Source organism: Tympanuchus pallidicinctus, unplaced genomic scaffold (genome assembly GCF_026119805.1).
Source record: "Tympanuchus pallidicinctus isolate F22 unplaced genomic scaffold, pur_lepc_1.0 scaffold42, whole genome shotgun sequence".
NCBI classification, from domain to species: Eukaryota; Metazoa; Chordata; class Aves; order Galliformes; family Phasianidae; genus Tympanuchus; species Tympanuchus pallidicinctus.
In genome coordinates, this window is record NW_026294761.1 from 222,688 (window position 1) to 243,889 (window position 21,202).

The 21,202-nt window shown below is 38.8% G+C and overlaps 3 protein-coding genes across 3 annotated transcripts; 1 reads left to right on the forward strand and 2 right to left on the reverse strand.

Moving 5' to 3' along the window:
• Window positions 1-1,243: 1,243 nt before the first annotated feature.
• Window positions 1,244-4,872, reverse strand: GKN1 (gastrokine 1). Its single transcript, XM_052702014.1, has 6 exons — window positions 4,785-4,872; window positions 4,095-4,151; window positions 3,552-3,713; window positions 3,006-3,116; window positions 2,027-2,180; window positions 1,244-1,419 (listed from the first exon to the last, which is right to left on the reverse strand). The coding sequence occupies exons 1-6, from the start codon at window positions 4,794-4,796 to the stop codon at window positions 1,328-1,330; spliced, it is 588 nt and encodes a 195-aa protein (XP_052557974.1). The 5' UTR covers window positions 4,797-4,872; the 3' UTR covers window positions 1,244-1,327.
• Window positions 4,873-7,414: 2,542 nt separating this feature from the next.
• LOC128090041 (uncharacterized) lies at window positions 7,415-11,559 on the reverse strand. The gene is made up of 6 exons (XM_052701988.1): window positions 11,491-11,559; window positions 10,288-10,338; window positions 9,202-9,528; window positions 8,448-8,525; window positions 7,890-8,034; window positions 7,415-7,654 (listed from the first exon to the last, which is right to left on the reverse strand). The coding sequence occupies exons 1-6, from the start codon at window positions 11,500-11,502 to the stop codon at window positions 7,569-7,571; spliced, it is 699 nt and encodes a 232-aa protein (XP_052557948.1). The 5' UTR covers window positions 11,503-11,559; the 3' UTR covers window positions 7,415-7,568.
• Window positions 11,560-17,428: 5,869 nt separating this feature from the next.
• Window positions 17,429-20,948, forward strand: GKN2 (gastrokine 2). The gene is made up of 6 exons (XM_052701972.1): window positions 17,429-17,535; window positions 18,069-18,122; window positions 18,654-18,785; window positions 19,323-19,433; window positions 20,031-20,184; window positions 20,697-20,948. Exons 1-6 carry the CDS (start codon window positions 17,524-17,526, stop codon window positions 20,783-20,785), a joined length of 552 nt encoding a protein of 183 aa, XP_052557932.1. The 5' UTR covers window positions 17,429-17,523; the 3' UTR covers window positions 20,786-20,948.
• Window positions 20,949-21,202: the final 254 nt, after the last annotated feature.

The following is a 21,202-nucleotide window of genomic DNA, read 5'->3' on the forward strand; positions in this document are numbered from 1 at the left end:
AGCTGCACACAGCAGCTCAATGGTTAATTAAGCTACAACTGATGTTCTTAGTGTGTGATTAGCATTTGGGTAACTAAGTAATGAAGGGAATGACTTCAGCTGGTTTTCTTCTTTTCTTATCTATTCTTAAGCAGCATGGAAGCTGGTTCCTCCAGTGGTAATAGGGGTGCTGCTGAAGTGTCATCCACCTGTATCATCACTGGGTGGGTTTTCTGAGCACTCATTCATTGTGGTTTTAGGGAAGGTGGGCTGGGTTCAGTTCCCTTTGGCTTACAAATGTCCAGCTTATACAGTGGGTAATGATTTCTGTCAAGATCTCAAAGCATTCCTCTACTTTCCTGATGGTTGAGGAAGGTGTTAGAGCAGCATGCATGGATAAGTGAGACTTAATGAATTGCTGCCATTGATATTGTAATCATAAATACATCATCATTGCACAGGAATAAGACACTTGTCTTAACACAACTAACAAAACTGAGCTGAACAGTCTGATGTGGCATAGGACAAGAGACCCCTCTGGGTAATGAGGGGTGTGCTTTTTCTTACTCTGTGTGTCCTCTTAAGGACATGGTTTAGTGGGCAATATTGGTGCTGGGTGGATAGTTGAACTGGAATCTTACTGACTCAATTGCTCTATAACATATAATTCAAGGCTGACACCCAGTGGCCAAGTGCTTTTTTCTTCCTTGGATTGCTCTAAATTTTCAAGTAAATCAAAAGCAAGACAGTAGGGTGATCTTATTTGACTTTATTCTGCTTTAAACTTATTTGTCTCTGCTGCAATGTGTAGCCCTGGATTATGTTTTTCTTCTGGTGGTCAGAGTTTTTTCCACTGCTTGTCTATCAGGAACCGCTAACTTTTTGCATGTGGATGTAACCTCTCACTGAAGGGGAATATTAAGTTCAGTAGATAAATATTTTGCTTGTGAAATTTTAGTAATCAGCCCAGGTCTCAGCAATGCTGGGAATTTCAACAAATGTTGAGGTAACATCTTTTTTTCAAAGAGGAAAAAGGAGGTCATGGGAAGCTACAGATTAGTGGTGTTGAAGGCTCCTGCCCTTCCAACCCAAACCGTTCTATAAATTGGATTTCTTTATTTTTTGAAGCTTTTGTTGATCATAAAAAGTGTAGCAATGAGAAAACAGACACAGTTTATTCATGCTAAAAGTGTTTATTTGGAAGATACTATCACCAACTGATCTCTTACAACATCTGAATCATGAAGAACAAAACTCTCAAAAGACATGATGTCAGGGAAGAATAGCATCAGGGATGGCTTTGTTCAGATATTGGGCGTCGATACTAGCTTCAAGAAAGGCATGGTGCTCAAACTTTGCCAGCACGGCAGTAGTCAATGCCCACAAGATTCAGGACATCAAGTCTGTAGCATGCGTTTTGGTTGTAGAAAATCTGGTTTACTAAAAGAAAGAAAAAAAATACCATGAGTTAATTCCCTAGATGTTAGTGCAAGTCATCAAACCCTTATTATGGCACCAACAGGAAGACAGCTAACGATTTATACTTGTCTGCATAGCAATGGCTTGCACTTTACCTCTGACTAAGCAATGTTTTGTTATAATCATTGCTATAGAAATAATTTGTCTATGATTGAAATTTAATAAGGAATAATAAGAAATAATTTGTCTGTGATTCTTTTGTTGTCAGCTGCATATTTGACTCAAACAAAGGAATGCAAACTGACGCTACTTAATAATCTTTACTTTTTTAGTACTAAGGGACACTATTATACCCTATATCGTTAGTATATATTATTGTGTATTATACAGGTATGTATGTATATTTAATAGGCCCTATCAGGCTTTGTTGTTATCAAACAGTCCTATAAACTGTCAGCAGTCTCTGAACTGGAGAATAGTAACAAAACATTCTTCCAATCCTGAGCCCTCCATTCAAGGCCTGAAGTTTTAGACTTATGTCTACCTTCAGTGGTAACAAGAGAAATAGTACATTGCCAAAGGAAACAAAATCACCTGTTTAGCTTATAATTCATATGATAAAACTTACCACCCTCCTGCTGTGACTCTTCGAAAGCAAGGAAGGTTGGGAGTCCACTGCAGAGAGCGAAGATATCGTTTCCATAAGGCATGAGGTCACCAACTTGTCTTCTGGAGACGACGTACCTGATGGAGCTCGAGAGCACGCTTTCGCCTTTCACATTCTAAACATCAAATGACATAATTTGGTGCCTTGATCCATTTAATTTTATGCACATTCCTATTTCTGAAACAGTGAGACTGCTTGCTGTTCTACTAAAATTATACAGAAGGATTTCCTCAGTCACTTATAAATCTCTCACCATAGAGGTACCTGGGACGTAACTGGAAGAGTGGAAAGAGAAGAAATCAATTCCATTTTCTAAAACTGGAACCAAGGGGAGCAATAGGAAAGTTGGCAAATGTATCTACATTAAAATAATTTGAAAGCAGTTCTTATGATCTTAAGAATTATGTTTTAATGGGATAAATTCTCTTCACTGTTCCAGAGTGCTTTGTTTTCATTGAATTTCAAGCATATTTTCCTTGTTAAGTGATTTGTCCATTGGACACCATTTCTGGATACCTGTATTTTCTCTCACAACCTAGACTTTGTGCTGGTTTGTATAGATAACTCAGCTACAGCCACATGACTCCTGTTCTAAATCATACCAGTAATGTGGAGGCTGAGATGAATATGTGATGTTCAAAGAATTAAGGAGTTGTAGAATCCTTAAGGTTGGAAAAGATCACTAAGATAATCTAGTTCAACTATCAATCCATCACCACCATGCCCATAGAATTACAGAATCATTGAGGTTGGAAAAGACAATGAAGGTCACCTAGTCCAACCGTCCACCAATCCATGTTCTCTCATGACTTAGTCCTCAGAGTTTAAATGGAGTCTGTATCTATAAAAGGCTAATAAGCTGAACACTCATGCTATTATAGTCATTAGTTGTTTGTTGTTTTGGGAAAGTCTGAAAAGTAACTGCCCCTTTTTATCTTACGTTAGACTCTTCAGCATAGACAGCAATTGAGTTAAGAGCAGGCATCAGGACTCTGTTCATTGTGGAAATATAGCAGACTCCCTCTTGTCCAAGTTTGGTTGCAATGTAGCCCTGTAAAAAAAAAAGTTGGAATGCAATAATTCAGCTTTTAAATCATAGAGATCTGTATTAAAAAACAAAGTAACGAACATAGAGTGTTTCTACCCCCAAACTTTGACTTGATAAGAATAATTCTTTATTTTGGTCAGCTTTCATAGAATCTTAGAGTCATTAAAGTTGGAAGAGATCTCTCAGACATTTAATCCAACCATCAACCCATCACCACCATGCCCACTCATAGAATCATCAAGGTTGAAAAAAACCTCTAAGATCACCATATCCCACCGTTGCTTCACCCCCACCATGGCCACTAAGCCATGTCCCCGAGTGCCACCTCTCCACAGTTCTTGAATACCTCCAGGGATGATGACTCCACCACCTCCCTGGGTATTATAGGAGCTAGGCTCTTTGTAAATATTCTGAAAAAGCATGCTCCTTGCCACTTACAGTTCCGTAGTTCCAAACAGTTGTCCATGCATTCTCAGCCGAATCTGACTGAATAATTGCCACAAGGGAGTTTGGACTGATGGTCAGTGTTTGGAGGCCAAAGCCAACATTGACGGTGATTGTCCTAGGGTATTGTCCCCCATTTACTTTCACATTCTGAAACTGGAAAACAAAAATAACATTTTTAGACTTCCAACTGATAGCCAGTTATCTCCCCAGAGATAACTGAAAATCAGAAAATAATTAGATAAATCAGTGCTATGATATAACAAATGCTGGCTCATAAGGAGCGCCTTCAGTGGCCACTGTACTGTCAAAATGATGAAAGAGTAAGGCCATAGCATTCTGTAGTAGCTCTAAGAATAATTTTAGTATATTAATGAATAATTTACAATAGATAATTTTACAGTGGTTCTCTTGTGGTTTCAGGACTTCGTGCATGAAAAACATTTAGATTTTTTTCCTCTGAAGAGAGGAGGAAAGTTCAGGAAGTAGGGAATGTAGAAGAAGAGCAGCAATGTATAACTTGGTCACTGTACTCACTTGGAATTGTGAAAGAGCCGGAGTCAGCACAAGTCCAAGAAGGACGGTAGCAACAATCTGAAAGGAACATTGAAAGCATAAAAATGTAATTGCAAGTCTGGCTGGCAGATCTTGTCATGAGAATCCTTTTTCCTAATCTGATGTGGAGATGTCCTGCTTGGATACCTGTTGCTTCCATACTGGTTTTACAATGGTCACCTGAAGTGACTCATCCTTGCTTTATGCTAGAATAACTCATACTGGCAATCTGCATTTCTAGGAGCAGGATCTGAATTTGCTGCAGAGATCAGTACAGCATTGATACAATATACATAGATATTTTACAAGAGTGAGGAGAGAGAATTAAAATTTCCTCTGCACACACATCACAAGAAAGTGGTTTGATCCATAGCATGGTGCTCCAGATCACAAAAAGCCCATTGGCAAAAATGGGCGCTGATCTTGGAGATCTCTTGTGAGACTGAATAGTGCATAAATCAGCTTTTACAAAGATCCTTACCCTTCATCTATTTAGGCTCATACAGTCTGAAATGGAGGAGCGAAATGTCCCCAGAGAGTAACTTTTCACTATAAATGAGCAAAGGCATTTCCAAGGTATAAAGGCAATAGCTTTGAGTTGTAGTATATAAGAAGTAAAAGGCAATAGCTTTGAGTTTTGGTATAGAATAAGAAAGTAGCTTGCATACTCACAGTGAATTTCATCTTGACTGCAGAGCGGATGCAAGTGCAGATGGAACGAATGGGGCAAACTATCCAGCTTATATACGCTGGTCTCAGGATCAGGCACAGAATGATTAAGTATGGAAAGAAAATTATCTAGTAATTTGTATCCAAGTCTTTGTGTCATTGGACATTATTTCCTGCCATAACTGTTTCATGAATGGAGGGGTTATACTTATGCAAATTCTGACCTATCAGTCTGACAGAATTATCAGATAAGTATCCATTTGCAGTGAAAAAGGAAATGTGTTTTGCGATAACTTTCTGACATATTTGCTGTCTAATTTTGAAAATTTACATCAGAAGGGAGACCAGAGATAATCTAAGGTCGTAATAAAATATCCTTGCATTAGGGAAAATACACATAGGTTAGGGCCTTTGCACCCTCCAAAACATACTGGACTTTACCGTAGAACCACAGCTCCACCAGAATGTACAACCTAAATGCAACATTGGCACCAAAAATTGCTTTTCAGTAAAATTTCAGCTGAATTACAACATATGCGAATGTCTATGGCTGTCTTTATGATTGTAGCCATCAGCAACAGCTTTTTTTGCCTTGCCATGGCTTATCTTCCATAGTGAAGTAAAAATTGATTGTGAAGAGATGAAGATTCTCTCAGGGACTTTTTTTAATAATTGGTTTTCCCCTCAAGTTGCTCGGTTCGATTTTGTGTGCAATCAGTGCAAACCAGAAGAGTCTGAGATTGTCCAACTGCAATTCAGCACATTTTTCAAAAACTGAGGGAATTTCTTTTCTTTTCTGTCTCAATCACCTCTAACCTGTGATGCAGGAGCAATATTAGATCAAATTCTTGCACAACTGAGGCAAGTCTGCACATCCTAAGGGGCTTTTTTATGCACTCTTGCAAATTAGGTTCTACCAGGGTCCTGGATTCTATTCTGTTTAATAGATTATTTGATGGCTTTTTAAATTCTACTCAAGTCATGATTTTGAAACTTTTCCCCATTTGAAAAAAGACATAAGATCAACTGAATCTTCGTATTATGCCTGCTGTGTGATGGGAGAAAAACAGAGCTACAGAGTTGGGATCAGGAAAACCAAGGCACAGATGGAGTTGAACTTGTGAAGGGATGTGAAAAACAAAAAGACGGAGTTCTGTAGATACACTGGTCAGAAGAGACAGGCAAGGGATAGTGTAGCCCCTCTGGTAAATGAGGAGGGAGAACTGATTTGTTGCCTGACCCACCTGGTGTCCTTCTATGGTGGAGCAATGGTGTTGATGGACAAAGGGAAGGCAACTGTGTCATCTACCTGGACTTGTACAAGGCCTCTGACATAGTCCACATCACATTCTTATCTCTAAATTGCAGAAATATGGATTTGAAGGGTAGACTGCTAGGTGGATAAAGAGTTGGTTGGACAATCACAGCCAGTGAGGGCTGTGGTCAATTGACCTGTGCCCAAGTGGGGGTGGTGACAAGTGGTGTCCCCTCAGGGGCTCATCTTGGGACCGATACTCTTGCAGTCTCACGTTGCAGTGTGTGATAATGCACTAATTGGAACCTATGTCCGTGTAGTTTAAGTGGCTTAGGCAGAAGCTGGATCTTGCTGCTCATGTTTTCTGCCTTCTGTTTGAAATTTTGACCTTAACTGGAGGCAGTATTGGAGCAGCACTGCCCCTTGTTGGGTGCATCATCTGTCACAGGGACTAGACTAGAAGGCCCCTTGAAAGACATTTCCCAGTGACAAGCAATTGGATAAGTAGAGTGTCTGTTTTGTCTCAGGGAAAGTGAAGGGTAAAGCTGGACAAGGAGAAGAAACCACCGGCAAGTCAGTCAGGAGCTTTGTTTAAATACTGCAGCCACGCGGTTACTTTTGTTTGGAGGTTCTAAAAACTTGGGATACAGGCAAACAAGCTTTGGTTTTGATTTCATTTTACATTTTGCTGAGCAAAAAGGCTGCTTTATCTTTGACTTAAAGTAATCATCAACTTCTATGAAAAATAAAGCATCTCGTAGGTTAAAACTCCAGGAAAAGAGCATCAGACAAAAGAGTCCTCCAGCCAACCCCAATCACTGGATTAATCCTTTCAGATCCGTGGAAGAAAAGAATTCCAGCCATTTTGCTTTAGTTTTGGCCTAACTACAACTCAACTCTAAAATGTCCATCAGCACTTTTGTTTGATTAGGGTGTGGGGTTTTTTATTTCCTGTGTTAAATATTGGTGAAACAGTGGGAAATAATAGCTATATTCAATCACAAACTGCATTTCATTTCATGATTCTGTTACTGAAAGCTTGATTTCTGCATTTGTATTTGGCTGTAATGCACTGCAGTGCTTTTTTTTTTTAATAAAACATGGTATAACAGCATTTTAGCAATAAGTTGAAATTGAAATAATTCACAAATATGCTTGTTTTTATACATATGGACTTAATTCTTTCTGATATGGTTATGTAGTGTGTAACACCACTTTATTTTAGCAGTAATGGAAATTCTTACTGTCAAATCTCTTTGGGAAATACTACAAGATCAGATTTAAATGCCAAAATTGGAATTTTTAGGAATTACAGTTTAGCAACTTAGCTTTCGTGCTGCTTCTGCTTTTTAAAAGGGTCAGTAAAAACACAGACTAATGGAGGCTGATGATGCATTTTACTGAAAGAAAATATGCTCCACAAAGAGCAAAGGAGAAGACAGATACATGATTGACACTGTGATCAAGATCAGATCATCAAGGAAAAAAGGCTTCTTCATGGGTACACAGATCTGTGTATTTTCTTCAAAATTTCACCAGGAGAAATTGCAGTAAACGATTCTCATATTTCTGAACGTATTTCTGATACATGAGGGTTCATCCTCTGAGAAGTTTGACCCTACAAGAAAAGAAAAAAGCCAATTAAATTTGAATTGAGGAAGCAGAGGAACAATGTAGGTGACATTTTTCTATCATTATGTTCTACCACCAGAAATGCTGAACTCAGCAAAATCCCAATTTAAAAACTGAGTTGTAGATGTATGCTACAAGCCACTGCTGGTGCAATTGTCTTAGACAAAAGTCTTATTAGTGCTTATTTTGGTATGCAAAATGCTAGCTACCATTATACTCACCAGGAGATGGGAAAGCAAAGTAAGTGGGAACTCCTCTGCACAGTCTTTGAATGCGTGCTCCATATGGGTACAGGTTCAGCAGTCTGTCGTTTGAGATCACGTAACGATGCTCTATGGGTGGAAGGAACTCAGGGAAGGTGGCTCCCTAGTGTCAAAGACATAACACCAGAATACAGCATTTAGGAAAATAAAATAGAATTAGAGTTTTCATAATACAGAAGAGTTTTTTCAACTTCTATTTATTTAACTTGATGCAGCTTTTGAGGTATTTAGAGCAACTCAACCCTGCTGAGAAACTTCACTTTAGGAAACTTTTCTCATTTACGTTGATAGAGAATAATAGTCATAGAGCCATTGAGGCTGAAGAAGTCCTCCAAGATCATCTAGTCCAACCATCCACCCATCCCTACCATGCTCATAGAATCATAGAATCATAAAGGTTGGATAGGACCTCTAAGATCATAAAATTCAATTGTCCGCTCTCCCCACAGTGCCATTCCCCAAGACTGATAATTCCCAGCTGGTTAACTTTCTCAGCACTTTCATTCACCAGCATACCTCAAATCCATTAAATCCTGTGTCAGCTTTGCTAATGATGCAGGTGTTTTTTCCCAGTACCTTGGTTGCGATGAAACCCTATTAAAATAAACATTTAAAAGAAAGACTATTAAAAAACAACAAAGACAAAAACAAAAACAAATGGCAACAAAAACAACAACAACAACAACAAAAAAACCCGCACTTCAAAGGCTTTATATAGTACAATTAATCATAGGGAAGGAAAATGTTTGTCAATTATATTGCCTAGGAAAATGATGGTGGCTAATGATTGACTTTGACACAAGTAAAATAAATTGCCTTGACTGGTAATGCCACGTGTATGTGGTGTTATATTATCTAGGCCATATGAAATTCAGGACATCAGAAATTATAGAATATTTAAATAAGAGGATTTTTAAAGCACCGTCTCTAAAGCCTCATGATCTTGCTGAAGCTTAGGTGCTTCTTAAAAACATTTTTTTTCCAGTGCTAATCTAAGCACCGATTTGGATTTTGCAGCAGTGTGAGAAGAAGCAGGTTTGCAGCTTTACATGGTCTTTGCTGAACTCACTGAACAAATGTGCAGCTTGGTTACTTGGTTGGTTGTCCCCACAGATTGTCTTGGACTGCTTGCTCTTACATCAACCATCCTACACCTTAATCAAGAGGAGACCAACCAAGTAACAGCAGTGTCTACTCATTATCAGCTTGCACTGTGACCCTTTCTGGTAGAAGCCAAAACGTTGCTTGAGCCATAGGGGCAGCCACTTACAGTCTTGGCATCCCAGACAGTTTTCCAGTTATTAGGGTACATAGATCTGATGGCAAACCCACGGTTGACCAAATGAGGGCGTGAGTGGGGTGGAATTCCAACTCGAGGTGGACGGTGTCGATTTCCATGGTGGATTAGATAGTGTGGATTTTCGCCAAGGCGTGCATGGCGTGGACCTTCATTACGGGCTGGCTCGTGTGGACCTTCAGCATGGGGTGGACCTTCGCCAGGGAGTGGAAGGTGTGGATTTTCACCAAGGGATGGACGAGGTGGACCTTCATTACGGGATGGAAGGTTTGGACCTTCACCCTCAGCCCTCCTGTGGTTCTGGTTTTGGAAACAAATTAGAGATAGTGAGGATTTAGGTTAGGAGATTCCCAGAGGTGTTTCATGTTCTTGTTCTGGTAACCATACTTTGGAAAATAATTACTCTGAAAGGCCAGAATAAAAAGGAGATAAATTCCAGCCTCGGCACTGCAAAGGCTATAGTACTTCTGCATCAAACTTTACATTCAGACTTCAGTAAGACCTGTTTTCCATGTATATCTACTGGCATCCTCTCTGTGAAGGCAGGCAGGCTTTAACATAACTGCTCCAACTCTTCCTCCCTCTCCCCCTTTATAGAGTATCAGACCAGGTGGAAAAGTTGAGTATAAAACATTTAAACACTGGGTGATTTCCTTTAAAGTTAAAAGCTAGACTTGATATTGAGAGTGCAATTTGGAAGAAAAAAAAAAGTAGGAAAAATGAAATAGTTCCTTATTGCTCTTCCTTTTCACCAGAGGAATTTGCAACAACTTACCATATTTCACTGTATTCACTGCTACCATACTATGTTCACAAATACTTAACATTATTTATGCTAATCTGAAAGTCAGAATTTGTTGCTGATTTTATATCAAGCAATTGATATTTTCTCCTGATACATCTACCACCTATATGTGTTCTCCAGTGTAAAAAAAGGTAGTTTCATGCTAAATGTCCGATTTCAGAACACAGCTTCATTTTCACAAATATATTTTTCAGTTGTCACAACTAAAACCCGTTAGTTCTTATGGCAGTGGTGCATCTTTGCACTATACTTACCTCCTCAGCAAGGTTTGGAGCCAGGAGAACTCCAAAGAGAGCAAGCACAATCTGAAATGAACAATAACATACGCTCATCTTGCGTCAAGTTATTTTCTGTCTTAAAATAAGCTTTACTTCTTGCTTAGCTTCATGCTCAGCATTTTTCTGGAGTTTATCTGATGAGTACATGCAGTTACATCAAATAATCAATTCATATAAATTGCTCTTAACCTTAGAATTGTATTTTGTGCAGGTAAAAAAGCTCATCTAAACACTGTTTTTTTAAAAATATTTCCAGCCCCGATTCTGTGCTCTCTTGGGAAAAGCTGGACTGAAGTATTTCTTTTTAAGAGTGAACTTTTCAATGAGCTTCTTGATTTTCAGAGCAAGCATCCATGTCTACCATTGCAAAGGGTTGGAATATGAGCATGCAGCACAGCTATGTCCTTGGAACACAGCAGAAATGGGACTTGAAAGTCCTCATAACAGATCTCATGCATCCAAATACAAAGCTGAAGAGGGTAGGCAGTGTATTTCTGTACAAAAGCACATTACTACCCCTCTCTTAAATTATGTTGTTGCGATGATCATATGCTTCACGTTCAGATTTCCTTAGGGTCAAAAGTCCTGCTGGTATATTTTTATGTAAGATTCAATACTAAATACTTCTGTAACAATAACCATTGTGGACAATTGTTCTCTTGGAGACAAATCCTCAAATACTGAACCCATCAAAAATTTCGCTGACTTCAAAGGCGAATTTTTAATAGTTAGATCCAAGTGTGACTCAGAGTATTTAACATTTGGGAAATTATCCTGCAGCAGTTTCAGACCGCTATGAATACCGCTGCCCTTCTCTCATGCATGCACTTGAGTCCCCCACATCTCACGGTTCTTCTCTTATGCTCTTGACAGACAGCTGTAAATTAACTTCAGATAGCTCAGGAAGACCATTGACTTGTGAGTGAGACAGTATTGCCCTTCCTAGATTTTACGTGTGCATCTCACCCTTGAAACAGAGCACTTGTTTGGCTAAGCTTATGGAATGAGGTCACTGCCAAAAATGAAATTTCACCCACGAAGTTGCAACCCATTTGGCCTTTTTGCTCTGTAAACCCTACATAATTCAGTGATAGTCCTATAGGTGCCAAGAAAGACTCAAAATAATTTAAAAACTCTCCAACATTAGCAGTTTTATGAGAAAGTGATATATGTACTTACAGCGAACTTCATTTTGATGGTAGATGAGGCAGGTTCTGCTGGTAATTGATGTGTACTCTTACTTCTTATAGAGTAATATCCCAAAGTAAAATGGGTTTACCTTCTTGGCAGGTGTCCTCTGTTCACAGAATCATGACGAGTTTCCTGTGGAAGCAGTCTGATAAGAGTAGGCTTTGATACAAACCTAATCGAACTCATTACATATTGAAAGATTAAAGAAATCTTGTAATGGTAAGATGAAAGAATTCAACAGTAACTTCTAAAAGAAGAAAAAAAATCAGAACCAGAAAATGGATGCCTAATAAAATCTGTAGTTGTTCTTTGTGTGATGAAGAACTCAGCCTAATTTTTTTATTCATAGCTTATTACATTTTAAAAATAGCAATATTACCATCTCTGTTGATGTAAAAAGTGTTAATTCATGTCCCCAGGAATGACAGACCTCGATCTATATAATGGAAGTTATTGAGTCCTTTTGCTTGCCTTCTGTCCTGAATCCTTTAGTGCTGTTTTGTCCTTAGGATCTGCTTTCTATCCTTGAGACCTGGCCTCTGCATGTTCAGCTCTGCACAAAAGTACTAATTACTATTTACAAAAATACTGATTACAAAACAAAAGTTTATTCAAGAAAGGGACCCTATACTTTTGTATAGGGACCCTGTACTTTTGTATTGTAAAAGATGAGTAAGGCAGGAGCAATAACAACAGGCATTTATATCAATTGTTATGTAGAAAGTTGATTTCTTATGTTCATCTGAATTTGGTAATTACATATGGAGCCATAGGAAAAATATATTAGCCTTGTTTGCTGCAAAAACTTTCAAAATGTTTGCATAATATTTTCGTTGGCCCATGAAGAAGTCCGATTCTTCTTTCCCAAGAATGATCTCCACTGCTGTGTAATGTACAGAGATACTTAGAATAGAATAATTTGAGTTGGAATGGACGTTTAAAGGTCATCTACAAGGTCATCATCCCTACATACTCCAGAATAATTTGGATTTGTTTCTTAGCTCTGCCCATTAAAGAAGAAGCAGTTTAAGAGGTACTCATTTAAATACTTGAAAAGCATTTCTTCTTTAACAGCAGCTCTATCAGTACATCAGTCCTGCACCTTGCAGTAGTTGGTGTGGGTTGGCACACTCAGTTTCCTTTGCATTTCTGGAATGGCACAGTGGGAATTCTGATAAGAACTAATGTCTCTGAAACAAATTATCCAATGCTGTCAGTTGCTGAATGAGAGTAATTGAAAAGGTCAGGAAATCTGACTGTAATTAAGAAGATGAGGCCTAATTCTCATTTGTAACAGTGACGGCTCCATTTTATTAGTAATGGATGTCTTGTTGGACTGCAGCACTGTGGGTGAAAGAACTGCTTTTCCCTCAATTTTGCACCCACTTTGCAATTTGCATGAGGTGTGCAGTACGTTGAATGAAAGTACATTGAAATACAATGAAATACATTACTAAGCACAAGGATTTCCTTCTTCTAGTTGATCTGCGGATGCAGGATGGAGACCTGCATGTTCTTAGACTCAAAGATCCAAACTATACAGGAGTTTATTTTGAATGTCGTGAAATCCTCTCACAGTCTCTGGAAATTTAATTTTTGACTTGTTCCCAAGAAACGCATTGAGAAGCTGAACTCTGTAATGCTTGTCCCCATGGTGTCATTACTAATGAGCTGGAACAAATGGTTTGGTCCATTTGTTCTAACAATCATGGCCAATTTGGCCATTATCATGATGCATCACACTTGGAAGCCTGAATCTCCAAATCTTCCATCAACTTTCAATTACTGAAGTACTTTGCGTGGCAAACACACAATTAGAGCATTTCACATTAAGAATCACTGATGGAACTAACTACAGTATTAGAATCCAGGAATAAGGGCAGGGAGGGGATGCAATTACAGTATGAGATCTTGTTCTTTTTCCAACACAAGTTTTGTATATCTCTTTGCCTGATTTTAAAGCTCTGATCAAAGCATTCTCTGCTTCTGTAATAAGTTCTTGTACCACTGTGCAGCAAACTCCCAAGGCAGAGGAATGTTTAACCCTAGACTTATGCTTTCATGTGTAGGGGTTTTTTTTCATACCTTATAGTATAGAAAGAATAAAAACTACAGAAATTTTTGGTGGATTAACCCTATAAGCTTGTTTTTTTAACTGCTGAATTTGACAAATTCTGCTTGCCCCATCCATAGACAACATGGATTTTGATCCCATGTTTGGTGTGCCCAGCTGAATGCAAACACACGCACAGAAAACTTTGTTGCTCTTTGAGGCGTTGCTTCATTCTTTACTTTCCTCCCACTACCTACTCACTCCCTGATAAAGCAAATATTTATCAAAAGAACGTGAATAAAAGCATTAGTCACCAAGAAAGTTTGTTTTGATAGCATTATTCCCACATTAACTTGATTAAATTTCTCTCCCTTGTATGTTGAAATTCCTGTTTGGTTATCAGACGTGAACTGAAGTTATACAAGTATTCTTTTCATACGATAGTCAAGGTTTGCTTGTTTAAATGATTTTTACTGGATGGTGGTGTCAAATAGTGTATCAAATTCCTCATGTAATTTTCATCACATAGACTAAGGCTAACTTAAGAATATCTTACTGAGGTAAATTAGAATGTATTTTAAAATACTTGGCCTTATGAAATGAGCTGAGAAATAAGTTTTTTTGCAACAATATACATTTCTGTGCTGTAGGAATACATTCCTTTTTCTGAATAAGCTTCTCTGTGCTGATAGGACCGATCTGACTGCAATCGTAACAGCTGACTGTGTAGAATCATTAAGAATCATAGAATCATTAAGGTCAGAAAAGACTTCTAAGATCATCTAGCAATCACAACCATGCATGTGGGGAAAAGTTTGAAAGTCTTCATTTAGATCAAAATTATCTGAAACAAGACTGCATTGAGAGTGGATACCATTGTAAAATTTTGGGGTTGGGGAAGAGTTCTGCAAGAGAATGCAAGACAATGGCCTCAAGTTGCTCCAGGGGAGGTTCAGGTTGGATATTAGGAAAAGCTTCTTCAAAAGAGTAGGTAGGCAATGGCACAGTCTGCCCAGGGAGGTGCTGGAGTCACCATCCCCGGAGGCGCTGAAGAACAAGGTGGAGATGTGGCACTGAGGGACGTGGTTTAGTGGCCAGTATTGGTGGTAGGTGGATGGTTGGAGTAAATGATCTTAGAGGTCTTTTCCAACCGTAATGATTCTATGATTCTATGATAATTTCAGATACATTACTGGGACATTTATGGATTTCAAGTTACTGGCACGAGCCAAATAGAAGTGTGTTCTCTCTTGCAATAAGATGAATTAGTCAAATGCTTTTTAGAAAGTAACCTTTTATTTTTGGCCTCACCTGAGAGGATCAGCAAAATTCAATCTGAAAGGATTCCACATATGGTGGAAATAATGAGAACACAGCCACTGTTGTATGTCTCCTTCACTAAATACTGCTGATTAATCTACTCTCATGTGGCTTAGGAAAGCAGAAGCTCATGCTTCAATGCCATGGCAGTTTCTCGAAAGAAATTAATATATAAAGACATAATGAATACTGGAAATTTAATTTAACATTAGTTTTAAACCTATTAAAGGTTTTCATTTGGGCTTGTTCATGAATCCTGCTGTGAAAGGTTGTAATCTTGCAAACAACCATTTGAAAAGAAGGGGCAGGGCCAGCTTTCAACAGGAGGGCAACATCAATCTAATCTAATTTAAACTAATCTAACCATTCTTGTCACAACTTCATGTGTGTTTGTATTTATGTTCTGATATATTGCTTAGCAGCACAGATTTGTTACACTGGAGATAACACTGTCCATGTAGAGTTGCGTGGTGTAAAGCAAATGCATGCGATTTACTTTTATATTGAGTTTTACTTGTAGGCCTGGATGACCTCTTTCACCTTTTCTTCTGAATGATGGGTAGAGTGTACCCTCAGGAAGTTTGCAGATGCAGAACTGAGAAAGTGGCAGATTCACTGGAAGTTTATTCTGTTGTCAAAGGGACCTGGACAAGTTGGAGAAATGGTCTAATGGGAACTTCATGAAGTTCACCAAAGGGAAATACAACATTCTACACCTGTTGTGAAGGAATTTAGCAGCCCTTAAGTCCTCCAGGTGGGAAGCAGGTCTGGAGAAAAAGCCTTGGGAATCCTAGTGGACACCAAGTTGACCATGAGCTAGCCATGTGGCCTTGCCACTAAGAAGGCTAGCAGCATTCCTGGGTGCATCAGTCAAAGTATTGCCAACAATTTAAAGGAGGTAGTCTTTTTCCCCTGTTCAATCCAAGTGAAGGTGGGCCTGGGATACTGGGTCCAGTTCTAGGCTTCACAGTACAGGAGAGACCTGGATGTACTGAAGGGATTCCAGTGTAGGGCCACAAAGATGCTGAAGGGCCTGGAGTACCTCTTCTATGAAATAGCTGTCAGTGTTTAGCTGAGAAACTTTAAGGCTTAACAGACATTTCAACAAATTATGTAAATACTTAAATGGAGGATACAAAGAAGACAGACTGAGGCTCCTTCCAGTGGTGCTCAGTGCCAAGACAAGAGACAAATGGCACAACCTGGAAAACAAGAGGTTTCATCTAAGTATCGGAAAGCACCTATGTGCTGTGTGGATCACAGAGAGCTGGCATAGGCTACCCAGAGATGTGTGCTGGAGTCTCCTCATTGGAGATCTTCAAAGCCAACTGGATGTGGTCCTGGAAACCAGCTCTGGTGACCCTGCTGAAGCAAGTGGATAAGAGCAGATGGCCTGCAAAGGTCCTTTCCAATCTCAACTATTCTGTGATTCTGTAACTAAGATGACAGCAATTTGTTGGCTTTCGGTCTGGATTCTCATTTTGTGAGAAGGGAATAGGACTCAATTACAACATTTGAGTTATGTGTGATTGGTAGAGGTGTGTGCACTGAATGATGTGGAGTTATAGGACAGGAGGCAATGACCTTTAGTTGTGCCAGGGGAAGGTTCAGGTTGCATATTGGGAAAAGTTTCCTCTCAGAAAGAGTGGTCGGGCACTGGAACAGATTGCCCAGGAAGGTGGATTCACCATCCTTGGAGGTGTTCAAGAAAAGATTAGATGTGATACTGAGTGACATGGTGTAGAGCAGTCACAGGCAGGACTTGACAGTTGGACTAGATGGTCTTCCAACCTTAATGATGCCATGATTCTATGAAATGAGGAGGCCAGCCAAGGTCATAATCACAGAAGAATACTCATGGAGGTGTCCCATGGTCATTGACTTTTGATATAACATACAGTTGTAGTTTTAAAGGAGGAATCTCCATTCTGCTTCTCTTGTGGCCATATGTGAACACATTCTCTGAAGTCTCATGTGACTCCTTTTTGCATTGAGGAGAAAATCAGTAAACCAGATTGTGCCTGTGCAGCAAAATTGTTACTTCCAACAATGTCACTATTTTCAATGCATCTGATAGATATCATGGTGTCTGATCAAAAATTAGCATTACTTTTTGTTAGAAAAGATCATGCACATACTAGATGGAAGAAATGGCAGAAAAGCTGGTCTGTTCAGTAGCTGACACGTAAGCATGAGTGGTGCTGGAATTTTTTTCTAGGATTTCTCTGAAGACTATCAGGCTTTTAGGAGTTGTTTTTCAGAAGACAAAATGCATATTGTATGAATGAATAGCAGAGTTGTTCCTGATGTCCTTTTGTTCTAGAAAATATCCTGTTAAATATTAAAAAAAAATGAAATAGAAGGAGTGGAAATTCCACTAAAGCTTAAACCAGTAAACACTAGCTATTTGGGGAGTGATTAATCACACAAAAGCTGATGTATTGACTGCTTTTAACATATCAAGATCTGGTTATCTATGCCAGCCCAAAATTTCAGATACCAGATACTCTGGCATGTAGATATGGACTTGTTGTGGTCAGTGAACAATTCTGTCAAGTGTTACCCACACCTACTGGATGATATAAAAGTTGAAGGTCTCTGGAGTTTTCTTGAGTTCCTATCCTCCACAGCCTCTTGTTGAAAGAAAAATGAAGGCATTTGTAAGTATACACATTTTTATTCAATTTATATTATAGTATGTTCATTTTAAAATTAAAATATAGAAAAGAAGATGTTCTGAGTAGTGGTGCAGTACTGGGACTAACAGGATCTATGTATTTGGGGTTTTTTTTTGGTTGTTCATTGGGAAATCTCCCCGAAGTCAGTAAGAACATTATTTCAGTGGAGGATGTAGAATCTGATCACAGTTCAAAACAGGGATTTAGTAATGATTAAATAATTCCAATTGTGGAGACAAATTAAGAAGTAACCTGCCATGTGACTTTGAAAAATGTGAGTAATGCCACTGTTGTTCTGCATTTTGACTATTAGAAGCAAAAAAAGCTAATATCAGTAATATTACAATGCAGAACTGTGCTTTCAACTAGCACACGTTTGGAGAGGGTAGTATTTCAAAGTGACAGCATAGCTGCTCACCTCAGTTTATGAGCTGAATTTTTTGTCTCGCCTTGTTCATTGATATGGCACTGCCCAGTGTTTCTGTTGAGCGAAATGCTCATTCCTCTTGTTACAGGCTGCAATTTTCATTTTGCTGGGAGTCTTCTGGACTCAAACTTCTGCATTGGAGGTAAGTAAACTGGCAAGCCTACTGGTGCATGTTCTTTAAAATGCATTAGATTGATGGGAAGGGAGGAATATAATAGGAAGAATGGAAGAAACTAAAATAATGCCTACTGCCAAGCACAGAATAAGTAGCTTTAATCAAAGATGACAAGAGGCAAAAAGACAAAGAGGCAGTTCTGCACAGCTGTATAGTAGCAAGAAATATAGGCAACATAGGTCCCCTTGGCTCAGCCTGAAGTTGAAAGACTCTTGCAGCCTTCTCTGCTGCCATGTACAACAATGTAGTATGAATATAATAATAAATATAACATAATTCTCCTTGGGCTGTGGCATGGGTCTGTCCCCTCCCCTCTCACCATGACTCAACCACTACCACAATTAGTCCTCACCTCAAGTGCCTCCTGAGATTCCTAGAGAGTTAGAGGGTTTCACATTTATATGAAGCAATCATTATTATTGGCATATATTCTTGGTTTATGCTGTGTCTTTAAAAGTGCAAACCAGATGAACAATGGTTTTATGCTTTTTGCCAAAGAGTTATCTCCTGCCGGGACCTAACAATGAGTATGTCACTGGGTCTATGACCATTGACAACAAGAAGAACTATGCTGATGTCCATGTCCGATCTGGCATGTACTCCTCTGACACCATTTTTGACTACCAGCACGTAAGTAAATCTAAGAATCTACCTAGAATCTAACAATCTCTATGAAGATGTTTGTAAATTCAGATAAGTTGTATTGGTGCTTTCATTGTGAATTGACCTGAAATGCAGTTTCGTTGAAGAGTCCCCTCTCTTCTCCTCTTACGTAATTTCTTTTTCACACATATGATGATGCATTTTTATGAGACTTGTGATGACATGGTGGTCATTTGTGAAAGTGAGAAGGCTGTCACTGACCTCAGTGCAAGAGAGTCAAGAAATGGCTGCCATCACTTGTATAATGCAAATGGAGCAGGAATCCATGGGAAAAGAGCACTCAACTCTTACAGACAGACATTGAATTCTCTTTTATTCCCCATAGGTGAAAATACAAAGAAGTCATTCTACAGTAGTCATTGTAACCACCTTATGTTTCTTCTAGATGGCCCTATAGAGGAGAAAGAATCAACAAACATTAGTGGTAGCCATTTTTAGTGAATTACTTTTTATTTTATTTTATTTATTTTATTTTATTTTATTTTATTTTATTTTTTATCACAGGGATACATTGCAACAAGGCTGTTTGCACGACATGCTTGTTTCATCATGAAAATTGATGGAGCTTCCATCCCCGAGCTGCAAGAGATTGGACGCCAGGCTTTTGAGAGACAGGTAATTTTGTAGAAAAATTCATTCTGTATACAAAAAAAAGTCTACTGTGTGCAAGCTACAGGGCTCTAAGAAGACCTGCTGTTCTTAGGAATGCCTACTAGTGGTTAGCCATGATGGAACAGATCTGACAAACTAGAACTTCAAGGAAATATCACACAGAACATGTCAATGTTTTGGGTTTGACATCATTTGAAATAGTTTCATTTGCAGAACAGAATTCAGAAATCAATTTACTTTGACTGAACTGTAATTTTTCTGGCACATCTTATGACAGTCCAACAGTAGCACATTTGCTATTGCACTTCTTATGGCACCCTTATGGACTGGGAGGATTAATGTATTTGGAAACTGCTTGACTATGCAGTCAATTAACAATTTATTAAGTATCAATACAACTCAGCTTAACTGTATTGATAGAAATAGTATCTAGTGAAATTTGTTTCTGAACAGGTTGGAAAAAATATTTTAAAAATGTATTCCTTAGCTAAAGCTTTGTATGAGACAAAGATATTAGATTTAGGGATTTTTCTCAAAAGGTACCTCAGACACGTGAAACCAAAGTTAGGCTACTAATGACATCTACTATTTTCTCCTTAGACTATGAGGAAAATTTATTCTCCACGAGTTATGTGGGTACAGTTTCAACCCGGTGATGCCATGTTTGGGAGCATCAGAGAGTGGCTTCGCTATGGTAAACCCATTGAGCAACTCTGCAAGGGTCTACCTCTCTACAAGCTTACAAGGAGTGAACGTAAGTAGGAAAAAGAAAACATTTTTTTTCCTTTAAAACTAAGCTCATATGGCAACTTTGAGAGGCAGGGACATATTGTCCCATTTTGGAGAGGGGGAGTAAACTGCCTGGCAAAATTGAAAGAGTAAGGTTCCAGAATGCTTTGGAAAATCTATTAAAGCATGTTTTGCCATCATTTGGCATCTGAATATCTAGTACAGCTGTTCCAAAGTGGTTTGTCTAGTGTCACAGAGGACTCAGTTGTATCCAATGGCATGTATGGTGGTCCCACAGTGATACCTGCTGAATACTGTGACTGGAAATGAGGAGCCCAAAGATGATTTAAAGCCATAAAAATGGCTTAAATTCCTTTCTTTGTGTTACACCATAAAAATTTTCTACAGTGTTCAGTGAGACCAGCAGGAGACTTGAACAATGACTAGGAATTGTGTTTATATGTTTAACAGACTCTTCCTTGGTGGACACAGGAATCTCGTCACTGAAAATATTTTCATTTTTTGTTTTTGTTTTAGCACTGACTAATTCCAACGGCTGTGCCAGTGCAGGAATTCCATCCATTTTGGGCTTTAACATCTGTGAGAAACTCAGAGAGAACTACTGATCTGGACAGTCCTTCTGCTTGGAAGTGGCTTATTTCTCTATGTGCTTCTCTGATGGTACACATGTTCTTAAAATGGAAGAAAACAAAATCAATTTACCTGTCCTGAGCTTTGAAAGCAACAAACATATGCTCTACAAATAAAGATAATGTAGTAATTCAAATGCTTTGTCTTCTTTCTTCATTTGAAAGTGGAACAGAACTAGGACTTCCTAGAGATTTTCCTCCAGAAAAGATGTGTTTTGCTTTGGTGCATTTGTACACTTAGGCTGTGACATGGCATAGGCAGTGGGTCATGCTAATGGAGAAAAAGAATGGGTTTTCCATTGAAGATCTTTCCATTGACACCAGCACCCATGGTCTTCAGGGACTGACTCATATATATTTGCTAGTGGGAAGGAGAGAGGGACTGAGGAAACA